At 31.7% G+C, this 16,299-nt stretch overlaps 2 protein-coding genes and 1 pseudogene across 3 annotated transcripts; all 3 read left to right on the top strand.

Moving 5' to 3' along the window:
- The first annotated feature begins 2,139 nt into the window (after positions 1-2,139).
- On the top strand, positions 2,140-3,205 carry LOC11420156 (uncharacterized). Its single transcript, XM_024769431.2, has one exon. It carries the CDS (start codon positions 2,284-2,286, stop codon positions 3,016-3,018), a length of 735 nt encoding a protein of 244 aa, XP_024625199.1. The 5' UTR covers positions 2,140-2,283; the 3' UTR covers positions 3,019-3,205.
- Positions 3,206-4,198: 993 nt separating this feature from the next.
- Positions 4,199-8,501, top strand: LOC11420155 (uncharacterized). 2 transcript variants are annotated; one of them, XR_003006545.2, is made up of 4 exons: positions 4,199-4,489; positions 6,041-6,874; positions 7,643-7,824; positions 8,341-8,501. XR_003006545.2 is itself a non-coding variant. In XM_024769430.2 (2 exons), the coding sequence occupies exons 1-2, from the start codon at positions 4,408-4,410 to the stop codon at positions 6,817-6,819; spliced, it is 861 nt and encodes a 286-aa protein (XP_024625198.1). In that variant the 5' UTR covers positions 4,199-4,407; the 3' UTR covers positions 6,820-7,116. The 2 variants fall into 2 exon arrangements, 1 of the variants encoding a protein (XP_024625198.1); XM_024769430.2 differs by lacking the exons at positions 7,643-7,824; positions 8,341-8,501 and having other exon boundaries at positions 6,041-7,116.
- Positions 8,502-10,477: 1,976 nt separating this feature from the next.
- On the top strand, positions 10,478-15,032 carry LOC11418467 (F-box/kelch-repeat protein At3g06240-like; annotated as a pseudogene).
- The last annotated feature ends 1,267 nt before the right edge of the window (positions 15,033-16,299 follow it).

Genomic DNA, 16,299 nt, shown 5'->3' with positions numbered 1-16,299 from the left:
CAATTTTTTTTTTTTTTTTTTATGAAATTAGTTAATTAGGTTTTGATTAAAATTATATGTCCAATAGACATTTTTGATTTCAAATTATAACAACAATGCTTATCTTTTTAAGTTACACCAACAATATAACAAATATAATATTAATTTTATCTTTTTTGGTGACATCAACAATATAACATTATTATAGGAAAATTTGTTTAAAGGTATAATTAAAATAATAAATATTATAACCCAAAATATCCGATTTTCTTTATACATTGTTATTGATAATGTTGTTCCTATTGTATTGAGTTTGTTCAAATTTTAATTGGATTTAACTATTTTTAATTAATAATTTAAGTAAAATTATAAAAAGGATAAAGTAGTAAATAAAACACTTTAAATTAAGGGTAAAATTTGAAAGGGAAAAAGGTCAATCTAAATTCATGTACTTTCCTTATATTAACATGGGTGTTGCTAACCGGTGCCCCCGGGGCACTGGTTAAGGAACAATAATATTAATGTGTCTCATTTAATTTCATTCAATTAAAGTGAAAAGTTTATCAACATAATTAAAATAAGAAAACACTGCATTTAATACTCTTAAAGATACACTTCCTTTCATTTGTTATTCTTGTGAACTTTTTAGAATTTTTTTTTTTAGTCCCCTTGCTTCCTTTCATATCTTAACAATTTTTTCTCTTCTTGTGAATTTTACTCCAACCGAGTTTTTTTTTTCTGTAATTTTTTTTAATCATTTTTTCTTGCAAGCCAATTCACTAAAAATCCTATACTCAACCCAATTTTTTTCTATGATTTTTTTTCGATGAAAAAAACTATTGTTTTTTTTTTAAATTAAAAGTTGTAGAAATAATTAAAATAAGACAAACATTATATAGTCCAAAATAAATTTGCAATTACAAAGATATAACATATCCAATTAAAGTATGAAATACAAAATCATATTGATGGAGTTTAATGAGTATTGAATACAACCATTCCTATTTTAATTAAGTTGACCAATTTTTCCCTTTAATTAAAGTAAATTAAGTGGAACTAATTAATTTTATTGTTCCTTAACCAGTGCCCCAGGGGCACTGGATAGCATTACCCTATTAACATTCGGACGAGCACTCCATATCCGTCAATCTGTTATATTTATTGTGCTATTTGTATAAATTATGAACAACGATTTTTATTAAAAAAAATTATTTTTATTAAAATTATTTTCAAGACGAGCATTAAGTTCTCTAAAAAAATGCGTGTCTTTTTGTTTTTTAGTAAAGAAACGATAAAATGATAAAGAATAATCAAGTGAATGGTAAAATTGAAAGAAAAAAAAAAAGCGTTGCACCAAACTACAATATTTTTGTATAAAACTTAAGTGCATTTCATATGATTTTAGAATAAATTATCCATGATTTCCTCAAAGACATGATATTCTCAAAGTTTGTTATAACATAAAAAGTGTTTTTTTTTTTGTTCAATATTGTTTGAATTATTGTGGATTGTTTCGTGTTCTAATTTTAAAGAGATATAACTAATTTTGATTAGTTCATAATTTAAGTTTAAATAAAAAGTAAATATGAAAGAAAAGATTTCAGCGCAAAAGTTTTTTTTTTTCTTCTGAAAGAGCCGAAAATATGTATTTCCTTTGTATTTTGTTTTTAAATAAATAATTTATTTGTTCAAAAAGAAAAAAAAATTAAATAACTTAATGAGATATGTTTGTTGGCGTATTTTGTGGAAAACATAGGCTATAAATAAAGAGATACAAGTGGTTTGAAGTAATATTTGGTGGAAGGCAAGAGAGAAAGAAACCTCAGAACACTGTCTTTGTTTGTGTTCCAAACCAACATCATCGTCATAATGGCTTACCGATTATCATCATCGTATAACGAAAAACAACGTTAGTTTCTTTCCTTTTGCTTTTATTCATTCTTCAGTTTTTGCATGGATTACTCTTTGATGTCAAACTGTTTTTATTTTCTCTTTTCCTTTTAATTTGTATCGATGCATAAGTTGAAATCTTATCGTGACACATTTTAAACAAAACCCTATCTCATTAAATTGGTTAGTGTTATATGCAACTTATCATACATGAAACTGTTTTGATTATGGTGTTATATTTTGATCTTATAATGTCTTGATTTTGGCTATGTTCAAGTAGATATATCAATTGATTCTATTTATTCTTTTTTGCTAACAGATAATTGGTTACCAACAGTGCCTTTGTGGGAAAAGAAGTTTTGTGCTTCGATTGGCTCAGTACCATGGCGAAAGATAATAGAAGTCAAGAAATATATGTGTCTACATCCCAATGTGGTAAACTGGGACGATTCTGCCGTCAAAGAGGCATTCAACAATGCAAAAAACAGGTTCTGGGCTGAGATCAACGACATTCCCTGCGACATACCATCGCCTGATCCTAACATTTACATAGATGATATAGACTGGAACGCAAGCGTCGACACTGAACTTTATCTGGATGTGGAAAGAGAAGTAGAGGCCTGCCGCAACATTGAAGAAAAAGGCGAGGAAGTCGTGATTCTCAGTAGTTCTCTCTTCTTGGATCAGTCCTTATCGGGTCCAGGATGGGGGGACGAAGAAGACGAAAAGTTAACAAAGCCTTATGAACCAAATGATGTTGCTCGGGGATGGGAATCGAACCAACATGGAAATAACCAAAAAAACTTTTGGAAACAGTATGATGCTCCCATTGAACATGCTGCAAAAGAATATGGATGGAAAAATGGTCAGAATGATTCTCAAGGATGGAATCAGAGGGAGCAATATGGTGGTGACTTTCATAACAAGTATCAAGGAAGAAATAGTGGAAATTGGGGGACATGGGATGGATATAACAGAAGGAGAGAAAACAACATATCATGGTCTACGAACCCTGGATATGATCATGGAACTAATGAGTATCAGATGAATAGTGGAAGAAGAAGAAGAAATGGAGGAAGAGGAGGAGGGAGAGGATGGAGGGGAAATTATCCTTATGTCGACAAGGTAGCTACTCCTTGTGCATGGTGAATGAATATCAAATGCCTTGGACTACAAGAAAGCTAGGACACGTATGAAGCTTAGGATATAAGTTATGTTATCTAGGTATTATTATATATGTGATGTTATATTAGATACCTTTGTGGTGATCGATGATACAATGTATATATTAGTTATGCTATTATTGAAATATGAATATGCAACTACAATTAAATGATGCTACATTGTTTTGATTCTTATCTTCTTGATTATCTTTGCTCCTTTGTGCATACATTAATTCATACCTGGAAAAAAAAATACTAATCTATATAGTAACTTCTAATGAGTTCTTATTTGTTATATTTCTAAATCGATAAATCAGTTATTATTTTAACGGAAGCTATCATCATATCTGGAAAAACTACATACATATATACATCAAAATAGGGAAAAATGTGTATTTTTAAAGAGACAATAATGGTTACTTATTTCTAATAGACAAATTATTATTTTTAGAGGTTTATAAACAAATTAATAATCAGATTTAAATTTATATTTTCTCCTTCACCATTTTAGTCTTTTAACTTCTCCAACTCCTTCAACAATTTGCTCAAACCATTTAAACTACACAACCCCCAATATTAATCCACAAATCATCCCATTATTGTCACTTTAAAAAATACATATTTTTCCGCATTTTGGAGCCTATTTTGATGTATATATGCATGTAGTTTTCCCAAATTCCAAAATTAATAGTTAGTTTTAATATTTAACTATTAATTGTTTGTTTTTAAGAAAAAAATAATATAAATTTTTAAGTTTGGGGGTATTTTGCACATAAGTGCAAAACTTCAGGGGGTATTTGCAAAACGTCATGTTCACTAACAGAAAAATTTGACTGAGGGGGTAAATTGACTAACGTTGTGAAATTTCAGAGGGGTAATTAAAGTTTTATTAATTTCAAGAGGATAATTGATGAAACCAATTTCAGAGAGAAATTGACTATTTACTCCACTGTTCTTTTTAGGAGGAATTTCACATAGAGATATTTGTAATTAATTCTAAAAAAATGAGATACTATTTTAAGCCATGGGTTGCCACCTTTTCCTAAACAGTCAAAAAAATAAATGTGAATAAAAAATTGAAGAAAAAGACAAAAGGAAAGTAAGAAACATGTGCTATAAAAATGCTACTCCACATAGACATAGACAAGTACAAAGTACAAAGTGATGTCATAAGCAAGAAGAAACCTCGGAACAAATCTTGTCTTTGTTTGTGTCCAAATCATCATCATCCTCATCGTCACGTGTCTTTCTCTCTCTCTCTCTGAAATCCCATTCCCCAAAGCTTGTTAATTTTTGCTTCAATTGTGTTTCTTCGCTGTTTTCGATAAAACCTTTTCAATTTCTTCATCTGGGTCTTTCTCTTTTGATTCTGGAAATGGCTAATTGGACAAAAAACCAAGGGATCAGTCAAGTGGGTCAGTGGATATCCTCATCCTATAATGGAAAACCACCTTTGGGTTAGCTACTTACTTCCATTTTATTTTCTCTTTCTCCATTCTTCTGTTTTTTGCATGGATTAATTCCTCTATGTTTTTTGTGAAACTATTTTTTCTTTTTTCATTTTGATTTCTTTTAAGGAATGTTTAAAAATGAAGTTATGTTGGAATTTTGATATTGTGAATAATTGATGTCACATACATATGTTGTGAAGTAATTGAAAATTATCTTGATATGCTGTTTCAATTGTGAGGGTAACCTTGGTGCAACCGGTAAAGTTGTTGTCCTGGAACAGCCTCTTGTGTAAAAACATGGTAAGGTTGCGTACAATACACCAAATGGCGGGACCCCTTCCCGGACCTTGCGTATGCGGGAGCTTCAATGCACCGGGTTGCCCTTTTACGCTGTTTCAATTGTGGTTGCAAATGGTTTTTTTAAAACCTTGATTATAATCACTTTTGAATGTGTTCAATTGGGATTTTGGTTTCAAATTTTGGACTTCCTTATTTATATATATTTTTTATTAGCTGGTTTTGAATGAGAAATTTTGGTTGTGTAACTTTGTGTCTGGGGATCTATTACTCAGTTTGTGCTAGTAGGATTCAACAATGTATTTGGATTTTTTTTTTACCTAGGAATGAGTTTTGGTTTGATGGTCTCATTATGAAAACCCTACCTCTTTTCTGACAAAAGGCTTAGAGCTTGTGATTTGTTTTAAGGATATGAAATGTTGTCATTTCTTTGGTTAGTGTTTTGCATGTTCATCAGGTTGGTTGGTCCCTACGTCAATCAATTATTGAAATGTACAGGGTTGATAGATAACTATGTTTCTGTTTGTGTTGGATCTTCTGCCAATTATGTTCTGTAATCACTTTTGTCTGTGCTGTGCTTTGATTACATGTCGTCTATTGATATGCTATTTCTAATTGAATATCTAGTAATCGAATCTTGATATGACACATTGTAAACAAAACCCTACCTCATTATATTGATGTAGCTTACAGGAAGCCAACTTTCCTTTCATTAGTCTATCTTTTGTACATGAAACTATTTTGATTTTTGTTTAATTTGATCTGAAAATGGTCTTGATTTTGGCAATGTTCAAGTAGGTATCTATTGGTAAGAATCAGATAGCCAGATGATGTGTGATGTCATTGAATTGAAATAGAGTAATCCAAAGATATCTAAATTTCCTGTTTATTTAACTACACTCTTCTTTATCCGAACTTGGTATGTCGTATTTTAAACTGAAACTATCTAGGTATCTACTAATTAAATCTTTTGGGGGCATATTTACTTTTTAAAATATCCTTACGTCATTCAATCATTGAATAGGAAAGTTTAGCGGTCGATCTTTTGTACCTCCAGCTATGTAAAAATTCAATTTGTTTCGGATTTTGAACTAAAGTTGTCTAGATTTGGCCATTCAATAAACAAGTATTTGTTCTTCTTCACGAGTTTTGCATGTTTTTCACTCCTTTGCCACATTATCTTAGAATTACATTTTAGTGTCATGCTATCACGGTGTGATAAATTATTAATTGATTCCATGTATTCCTTTTGGTTCACAGCTAATAGGTTTCCAACAGTGCCTTCGTGGGAAAAGAAGTTTTGTAATTCGGTTGGTTCAGTTCCATGGAGAAAGGTAATAGAAGGCAATAAGTATATGTGTCTTCACCCCAAAGTGGTAAACTGGAACGACTCTGCTGTCAAAGAGGCATTTGACAATGCAAAAAACAGGTTTTGGGCTGAGATCAACGGCCTTCCCTGCAACATACCATTGCCTGATCCTAACATTTACATCGACGATGTAGATTGGAATGCAAGTATTGACTCTGAACTTTATTTGGAGGTGGAAAGAGAAGCAGAGGCCCGCCGCAACATGGATCAAAAACCCGAGGAAATCGTGATTCTCGGTAGTTCTCTCCTCTTGAATCAGTCCTTGTCTGGTCCTGGATGGGGGGACAAAGAAGAAAACGTAACAAAGCCCTCTGAACCAAACTATGCTGCTCAGGGATGGGAAACAAACTCTTGGGAACAGTATCATGCTCCTGTTGATGAACATGCAAAAGAATATGGGTGGAAAAATAGTCAGAATGATTCTCAGAGGTGGATTCAGAGGGAGAACTATGGTGGCAACTTGCATAACAAATATCAAGGAAGAAATGGTTGGAATAGTAATTGGGCAACATGGGATGGGTATAACAGAAAGAGAGAAAACAAGATGTCTCGGTCTATGAACCCTGGTTATCATCACGGTAAGTTGTATCAGATGAGTAGAGGAAGAGGAGGAGGAATGAGGGGAAATTTTAACTATGTGCACAAGGTAGCTACTCCTACTGCATGGTAAATGAAGATCAAATACCTTGTACTGCAAGCAAAGACTCATATGAATCTGCTAAAGGGTCAGTTTTGTCAAAGTGGCTGAGGATATAAGTATTATTATCTAGTTATTATTATATATGTGATATTATATCATAAGAATTGTACCTGCAGCAATGAGAGGTATATATAGATGAAGTATTTTTTTGCCAACCGATGATCCAGTACATTAATGCTGGAATTTTTGAAATATGAAAAATGAAATGTACTTGAAATATGATAAATGAAATGTACAATTACTATTAAATGAAGCTAAATTGTTTCATTCTTGTCTCCTTGATGATCTTTGTTCCTTGACGCATATAGTGCCACCAGGTTAAAAACTAATAAGATTTGCATAATTTGAAAGTAGGTTAGCATAGCGAAAATACTACGCAATAATAGGCTAAGAACTTTGTTTGAATTACAAGCTAATCAAATAATTTAGATATAGGATCTCCAAGAAATTCTTGTCAAGTATGGAAAATGAAAAACAGATTGCTGTAAGCATCTCCACCATTTGGAAGTAGATTAGTTTCTTGAGAATGATTTCTGCATATATTATTTATTGAAACAATACTGGTGTGTGAGTGTGCCCAGACTGCATTAAGCTGATTGTCTCTAAGAGTCTTTTCATTTGAGTTTTAGGTCTAATAATTGAATAAAGTTTTTGTAAACTACTTGTCAGTTGACAAATGCAAGATGCTCAGTATTCTTAAGTCTTAGCCTTTTCCCCATGTCTGTTGGAGAATGTTGCTGTTTTATGCATCGTCTCCTGTCAATTTAATAAATTCTATTCTTTCTTTTGGCAGGATATTGTGCGTATCTTGATGTAGAAAGTGCATTAGACCTTTCACTTGGGAGTCAATGGGTGGGTGTAAATAGCAAGAACCTACTCATCTCAAATCCTGATTATGCTGAAAATTTGTGGAGCATAGTTGAGTTGATACATTAACAGAAAGTGAAAGCTGTAGACGTGATTGTCGTTGATAGTGTAAGTTACCGCGCTTAGTCATTTTCATTTTCATAAGTTTAACAAAACCAATGTTTTTGTAAAATTTGTTTGCATTGTCTTGAGATCCAAAAGCAGTTTCTAACTTATTAGAGTCTATAATGGTCCTGTTCCCAGCCCAACTGTAGCATTTACAAAGTTTCATCCGACTCTTTAGAAAAGTTTTTTTTTTTAGTCTTGTATTGTTTTAAATTGTTTTTGATCCTTTTTGTTAATATTTAGGGTTTTCGTATGGAAGAAGGAAAAGAGATAATAAGCAAATGAATAACTGAAATTGATATTGATTTGATGCGATACAATGTACAAAGAACTGAAGTCAACTTGTACCAATACTAGATTCTTAATTGTATTTAAATAAGGAAATACCTCATGAAATATGGAAATGACTCCTATAATAATATATCATTTAAGGAACTCCAAAATATTTTAAGATACAATGATGATGTGACATCTTTAGTTTTTATCTTACATGAATATAAGATGATTCTGTGATTCCAGGTTGCTGTTATCGTCTCCAAATGCGAACTTGGTCAATTAGGAGTTCCTACGGAAAATTCATTATCCTGCTCCTGAACTTCTTGAACTTGTAGTTTTTGTTATTCAGGTCAAAGTCACATTAGTTGTAAAATATACCAATGAACCATAGATTTATCATTCAATACTGTCTCTCGTATACAGGTTAGATTTAATCGGAGTGTGTTCGATTTTTCTTTTTTGATAAATTACTAGAAATAAAAAAAAAAAACTTATTAAGGGAGGAAATTGTAGATTTTAACATAAGAGGGATGGAGAATGTAATTCAAGCTTCTTTCAGGGATGTGGAGTGAAATATTTTCTATTATATTTTGCATAAGAGGGGAATGGAGTGTATATTTTAACATAAGAGGAGAGGGAAGTGTAATTCAAGCATCTTTCAAAGTAGGGAAGTGTAATTTTTCTTTATTTCTAGTAATTTATCAAAAAAATATCAAACATACTCCGAAGAAAAATAATATTGTAGATCTACTTTAATATAATCAAAATTGAAATTCCTTTTTTTCTCTATTTTTTATTCACAATTTGATTAACATGTAGTTTTAAATCCTATTATAAATTATAAAATATAAAACAACACACAATAAAATTAAAATGAGTGAAAACTTACTAAAGTCAATAAAATATGATTATAAAAATAAATTTTATATTCTAAGTTATAAAGTTAATAACAAAATATTTAAATTTAGTTATTATTGACATTTAAATTACAAATAAACGATTTTTTTTCTTCTTAAATGGTGTTTTAAAATTAGTAGATATCGTAAAAATATTTATTTATGTTAAAATAGATTAAATTGTAGTGCATATGTAATTATTAAGGGAGGGGAGTATAAGTTTTATTTTTCAAGGGAGGGGAGTTTAAATTTTAACTTAAGATGAGAGGGGAGTGTAATTCAAGCTTCCTTTAGGGGAGAAGAGTGTAATTTATTCAATAGATATATATATGACAAAATGTGGATTTTTATTGGATCAGGATGTATAACCATTTTTACCATCAAATGCATAACTATTAAACTCATCATTTTAAATTGTCAAATTGTCAATATGAATAAATGAGTGTTCGGGGTTGAAATTCTGACGCTTGTATATATTATACAATGTCTTTGTCAACTGATTTAAGGTCACAGAGACAGCGTTAACACCAACTTATTAAAGACTAACTTGTCTTTGAAATCAATGTCATCTTATGAATAAATTTAAATTTATATCTCATTGTAATCACGAGTAAGCAAATTATTGACCGATTAGTCCTTTTAGATATCTAAATTTCATAAGAGGAAATGGAGATTTTGAGTAGCTCATCTAGTTTAAGCTATGAAATTAAAGGAGTTGATATAGTTAAAGATTAATTCATGATTCTAGTCCCGATAATAAGAAAAATACTAGAATAACAATTAACATATATACATGGGGAGGCTGGGGTGGATGGTTGACGGAAGGGCGTGGGAGTAGAGACGACGTCTGTTTGCATAGGAGGAGGAGTGTGTGAGGGAGTGCTCTGTTCTTTTAAATAACATTATTTTCCAAGATAACGTTACTGACAAATGGAAATCGATGTTAGACCCTGCTAATGGTTATTCAGTGAAAGTCTCCTATAGCTACATTACTTTCACATGTCATATTTCAGACAGGTCTCTGGTTGATGATGTGTGGCATAAACATATTCCGTCAAAGGTTTCCGTGTTGGTGTGGAGCCTCCTTCGCAACAGGCTTCATACTAAAGACAACCTGCTGTATCGGGGGGTTCTTCTCTCAACATATGCGGCGTGTGTAGGTGGGTGCGTTGACATTGAATCCGCTACACACCTCTTTTTACATTGCAATGTTTTTGGTTCACTTTGGTCTCTTGTGAGGAATTGGCTCTGTATTTCATCAGTGCCTTCTAGTGAGCTTCGACAACATTTTATTCAGTTTACGAAAATGGCTGACATGCCAAGAGTTTCTCATTGTAATATACTACTTGAAGAACTAAATGTATGATTTTTGGTAAGAAAAAAATCTAAATTTTTAAGTTTAGGAGACATTTTGCAAATAAGTGCAAAATTTCAGAGGAGGTATTTGATCATAACCGTCTTTTTTTAATCGGTTTTAAAAACACAGCAAAACGGCTTCGTTTTGCTTTCTGGGCCAAAAGAAACCATCGTGTTATCGCATAGGATGCTCTAATTACATAAAACGGCTTCGTTCTACTTTCCGGGTCAAACGTAACCCTCATTCAGCTTCGACAGAGAGAAATAGTGAAGTGTTACAGCGGCGGCGCTCTCTTCTCCAAGGTAGTTCGTAGTTCCTTAACTGGATTTTTACAAATCATTCTTCGTTATTTATCAATCAATAACCTATAACCCCCTCTTTCTCTTTATCTACATCAGTTTGTTTGCTAATTGGTTCATTAGTTCCCAAATTTCTTCGATTGAAGTTGTAATTTTTAATATGAAGTTCATACGTCAAATTTTCATTGTTTTATTTAAAGATAGGAACTTTTTGTCTTCTAGTGTTTGATTCATAGTTTCGCTTTTGCCTCATACGATATCTATCCAATTCTGATTTTCAATTGATGCTGTAAATTTTAAATTTTAACTGGATTAATTAAGTAAACTGTCCTATAAATATCAATTTACAGGGATAGTTTGTTTATTTTCTTTCTTACAACTCAATGTAGCCATGCAAAGAAAAAGGGATTCAATTGTATCTGCAAGGGCTACTAGCCAAAGATACAATGAAGCAAACTGTAAAGTTGAAGAGGCAGAAAGTGATGACCTTTACCCTTATTTTGATAATCTTCCATCCCACCTCACCGCCCACATTTTGCTTCAACTTCCCATAAAATCTCTTCTCATTTGTAGATGTGTGTGCATAATCTGAAAAACAATGATTTCAGAACCGCAATTTGCTAAATTGCACTTTGAGCTATCACCAACTAGTCTCATGGTTCGGACCCGTCGCTTAGATCATGTGTCAAGAACCCTGCACCTTCTTGAGTGTGAGCCTGAAAAGTTTGAGTTTGGAAGGAACAATCTTGTGAAGCTTGACCCCATATTTAAGCTTCCTCTTCGTTATGGGAAATTATTTAAGGAGAAAATGCACAAGATCAAGAATAAATCCAAGCGCCTATTTCGTGCTCCTAAATTACTTTTGGAGAAAAAAAACGACATGAACAATATTAGGGATCGACAAAGCCTTTATATTTCTTGTGACATAGGTAATAGTAAATTTAATATTGTCAATTCTTGCAATGGTTTGCTTTGTTTGTCTAATCCATATACCGAAAAACCCTTTAGTGATTTGCAACCCAGTCACGGGGGAGTTCATAAGACTTCCTGAAGCTACTACGACTCCTTTAAGATTAAATACGGATCGAGTAAGAATGCAAGGACAAGCTGGTTTTGGTTTCCAACCTAAAACTAATGAATATAAGGTGATAAAAATATGGATAAGACATGTTCAACGTGCCAATGATTGGGTGTTTGATCGTGTTATCCTCGAAATAAACACACTTGGAGCACCATCATGGAGAACTGTTGAAGTGGATCCTCGTATTTCTATTTCAAGCCTTAAGTATCCCACTTGTGTGAATGGTGTGCTTCACTGGATCAAATTTGAGGGGCAACAAAAGTCAATATTATGTTTTTGTTTTGAAGGTGAGAGGTTGCAGCCATTTCCTTCTCCTCCACATGTGTTTGGAATTCATGATAATAGGCGTATTAGCATGGGAGAATTAAAGGGATTTCTTTACATTTGTGACTTGAATTTTTTTGTTGATGTTACAATGTGGGTTATGAATGAGCATGGCATTGAAGAATCGTGGACTAAGGTTTACAACATTGAGACTTCGGTCAATTCTCTAGGCTATCCTATTTCACCGCGTTATGGTTTATGTTGGCCGGTAAAACCCTTTGATGCCATATTGTTATATCATTCATGCAATTGTTTTATCTACTTTGAACCTGAGAAATATGGATACAAAGTTTTTCGAATTCGTGGGACTCGTTCAAAATCTGTTGAAGTAATTCCACATATTCCAAGTCTAATATCATTGAAGGATGTTGTAAAAGGAGACAATATTGAAGTGTTCAGCATTCATTCAAGGTAAGAACATAGTTTCTAATACTTTAATTTTATAGGGTAATTGAATCTGATTCTAATACGAAGTGGGTGTAGGTTGTTAACCATCGGATTCTAATCTGGTTTTTTTGGTCAAAACCAAGTGAGTGTAAATTGTTAATTCATTCCGTAGTATTTTTAGGTAGGTGTTAATATTTGTACGTGTTTTTTATTTTTTAATTTGAGTTCTAATCTTAGTCATTCACTTTGATCTAACGGTTGAGATTTATACTTATCATTCTCACTCACATAAGATACCCATTCTCACTTGATATGAATAGGTAAATGAGTTTGAGAATTGATATAATAAGGAGAGGTACATATGTTTTAAATTGTGACTTTTTAATCTCAACTATCTATTTTTGATCGAATGGTTGATAATTATTCTCATCATTTTTATATGAGATAGTCATTTACATCTTTGGCATTGACATTGAATGTAAAGAAAATCATGTGAACACAACCTTTTCATTACTACTCCCACTCTCTAAATATAAACACTCATTTGACAAATAATTTGTTCTTATATATCTAAGCCCTTTTTCAAATTACTAGATATTTTTATTGCTTCTTTTCAAAGTAAACCCATAATTATTTGACTAAAAATTTATCCATAAATATAGGCCAATTTTCAAATTACTAAATATATTTATTGTTTCTTTTTCAAATAAACCCCTAATTAATACCACCAAATGTTTTGGAATGTGAAAAAACAAAATTTACTGCTACATACATAAGGGTATTTTAGATACATTTATATATAAAATGAACACATTAACTACACTATCAACTTTTATTGATAAGAGTAACATGGGGAGTAAAGTAATTACCTCTTTAGAAATTTCCTTTATATTTTTCATGGAGGAGGAGAAAATGGCAGTTTATGGATCTTCATTAGTTGCTAAGTACTTCCGTTTCAAAATAAATGTTGTTTAAGGTTTTTACACATATGTTAAGAAATGCATTGATTAGAATAAAGTGAATAGTAATTTTACCAAATTATCCCTTTCAACTATTGGTTTCTTTACTACAATACTACTATCATAAATGCATAGGAAAAGTAATATTTTGGAAGTAGTGTATATAGGGGTACAATTGGAAATTTGTGATTAATATTTCATTGGAAATCAAGGGTGACATTCATTTTGAAACGTATTATTTTTTCTAAAGTGACACTCATTTTAAAATGGAGGGAGTAGTAAATAGTTTCTCTAGACTTCCATATTCCATCTCAGTAAATGGCAGTTTTAGCTAACATTACTTATCCATTGTTTCCTAGAGGAATGTTAGGGTCATACTCCCTAACACTTGATTATATATATATATATATATATATATATATATATATTTTATATAATTCAAGTGCAACATTCTTAAAAAGAAAACCAACATCTTTCAATATGGAACATTGTGGGCTGCGTCTCTCTTCACAAACTCCTAAATTGTTTTTGACTTGGAGGTTTTTTTATTTATTTTTTATTTTTATCTGGGTATGTTGAAGGAAAGCTGTCATCCAATTGCTTCAATTATGGAATTCTTTTTGTGTTGTTTAATCCCTTTTTCTACAATGTTTGGATTTCAATTTTTTATTCTCTACTACTCTCTCCGTTTTAAAATGAGTATCGCTTTAGCTAATTGCACACATATTAAGGAATGAAATAAAGTAGTCAAATGTCATAACAATTTTACCAAATTATCCTAATAAACTATTGGTTTGTTTTTCATTAAAGAAAAAATAATACTTTGGAAGTAGTGTAATATAGTACTAATTGAAGGGTACAATTGAAAATAAAAAGTTATTATTGCATTAGAAACCGAAAGTGACATTTATTTTGAAACAATTTTGTATCCAAAGTAAAAGCATATGTTATAGAACATGTTTACATTTCCCAACCAATTTTTGTTTTGGGTTATAATTTGTTTGCTGGTTGGGCGCTTGAAGTTGCAGAAGAAGACGAAAAATTAAAGACCATTATTATTATTATTAAGAAAATAAAATAAATGGTTACACTCTATCAATCAAAGAATTTAAATATAGCATTCCTCTTGTTCCCTAATATTGTTGTCATGTATATAGGTGTGCAAAGTATAAATTGTGGGAAGAAAGTGAAGTTCTTTTCTTGGCTCAAGAATTTGTTTGAGACTTGGTAAGTATACGTTCTTCATCATCTTATGTGACTTGATAAATATACTTCCACATTACCTAGGCGTTGTGTAATATTGGTGTTATTTTGTATAGTCGTGCAAAGTTTTAAACTGCAGTAAGTAAATGAAGATCTTGAATGATGACTTGACAAGTATCCTCTCTCCTTCGGTGGTGACGCTTTTGGCGAAGAGTACAACTATTATGAAGTAATTTCCATACAGTAGGCATGGCTATGCTAAATCACAATTTATGATTCAGCTATCTCGTTTTCGTTTTAAGTTGAAAATGATGTATTTTTTTTTTTTTAAATTTAATCTAAATGTTCATTAGTCATAATTTAAGGATTTACGTCTTGTTGAATTGGTTTAGACAAAATCTATGATCATTGCTCATCTTTTTCATTCTATTTCGTGATATCCTGTGTTTTACTTCATCTTTTTCGTCTTACTAGAATCCTAATCTTTAACAGCTCCTTGAAAAGGTTTTTTGAAACTCTAAGAGTGTGTTTGGATGAGGGAATGTTTTGAGGGAATGTAATGTTATGAGGGAATTCAAATACTTTGAGGTGAATTCCATTATTTGGATGAGGGAATGTAATGTAATGTTGAAGACAAAATTCCATTATTTGGATGGGGGAATGTAATATAATGAAAAGGTTTTTCATTCTATTTCGTGATATCCTGAGTTTCTAAGTATATTTTGGTTGGGAGATTTTGAAGGGGAGGGGATATTATAAATGAAGTTTGTTTGGTTCAACTTTTTTAGGATGGGATGATAGGGGAGTGTTGGAGAGGGGAAATGAAGGAATATGTATTCATTTTTGTTTCCCTTCAATTTGGGGATTTGAGGATTTTCATAGAGGGGAAGTTTTTCTTTTTATTGGGTTGTGCACCTAGCTCACTAAACTGATCAATAACCTCCATTAAATTTTTGGATATCATCTCCATCAAAATGTCAATGGCATTTTAAAATAGTTGAGGAGCTTTACTACAGTAGATTCAGACTCAATTGTGGATATGAATCTATCTTGATTTGCAGTGATTTCCACAAGTCCAGGAATTCCCATACCTTCTGCTTTTTTAATCATCATACACACTGGTTTCATATATATGAGGAGAGATATATTGGTTCCATGAGTAGCTATAAGCTCGGAATCCCCATCCTTTATATTATCTTAATCTAATGAACATTCTCACATGATTTAGGTTTTCTTCTTGTACTCAATCAATATGTTTGTTAAAAATATATTTTATGTTTCATAACCACAATTAATGTTGGTAAAAAAAAAAGAAAAGAAATATTCTTATGAAAGGTTTGTTGCAAACCATTTGCATTTTCGGTTCTGTCATTTCTAGGTTTTCGAATAACTTAGGTTAATCGGTTTGGTACCAATCATTTTTTTCTCGTGAGATTGAGAGAAACAAAGAGATGGAGAAACAAGCTGAAGAAGCAGAGACAATGTTTTCCATTTTGATTTTTAAGATCCTAATATGGTGAGGTGAGGTCTATGCTAAAGGTTTCAGAATGCAAAACAGATGAATAACCCATATTATGTCTTCTTCTCAACACAAACATCCATCTTTGAAAATTCATTCCCCAAATCATTGTCAACATATGTAGATCTGCCTATTATCTGACGAAGAACATAAAGTAGGTATGAAACGATTAATTTT

This window comes from Medicago truncatula, chromosome 7 (assembly GCF_003473485.1).
Source record: "Medicago truncatula cultivar Jemalong A17 chromosome 7, MtrunA17r5.0-ANR, whole genome shotgun sequence".
Lineage (NCBI taxonomy): Eukaryota > Viridiplantae > Streptophyta > Magnoliopsida > Fabales > Fabaceae > Medicago > Medicago truncatula.
The sequence above is the reverse complement of the archived record's forward strand: the minus strand, read 5'-3'. Positions and strand labels throughout refer to the sequence as shown.

What these genes read in the sequence shown, in the direction of transcription:
- LOC11420155 (XM_024769430.2), top strand. Translation starts at nt 4,408, where the DNA reads ATGGCTAATTGGACAAAAAACCAAGGGATCAGTCAAGTGGGTCAGTGG. An exon ending in TAATGGAAAACCACCTTTGG is followed by an intron (nt 4,490 to 6,040) that starts GTTAGCTACTTA and finishes TTTGGTTCACAG; the next exon opens with CTAATAGGTTTCCAACAGTG.
- LOC11420156 (XM_024769431.2), top strand. Translation starts at nt 2,284, where the DNA reads ATGTGTCTACATCCCAATGTGGTAAACTGGGACGATTCTGCCGTCAAA.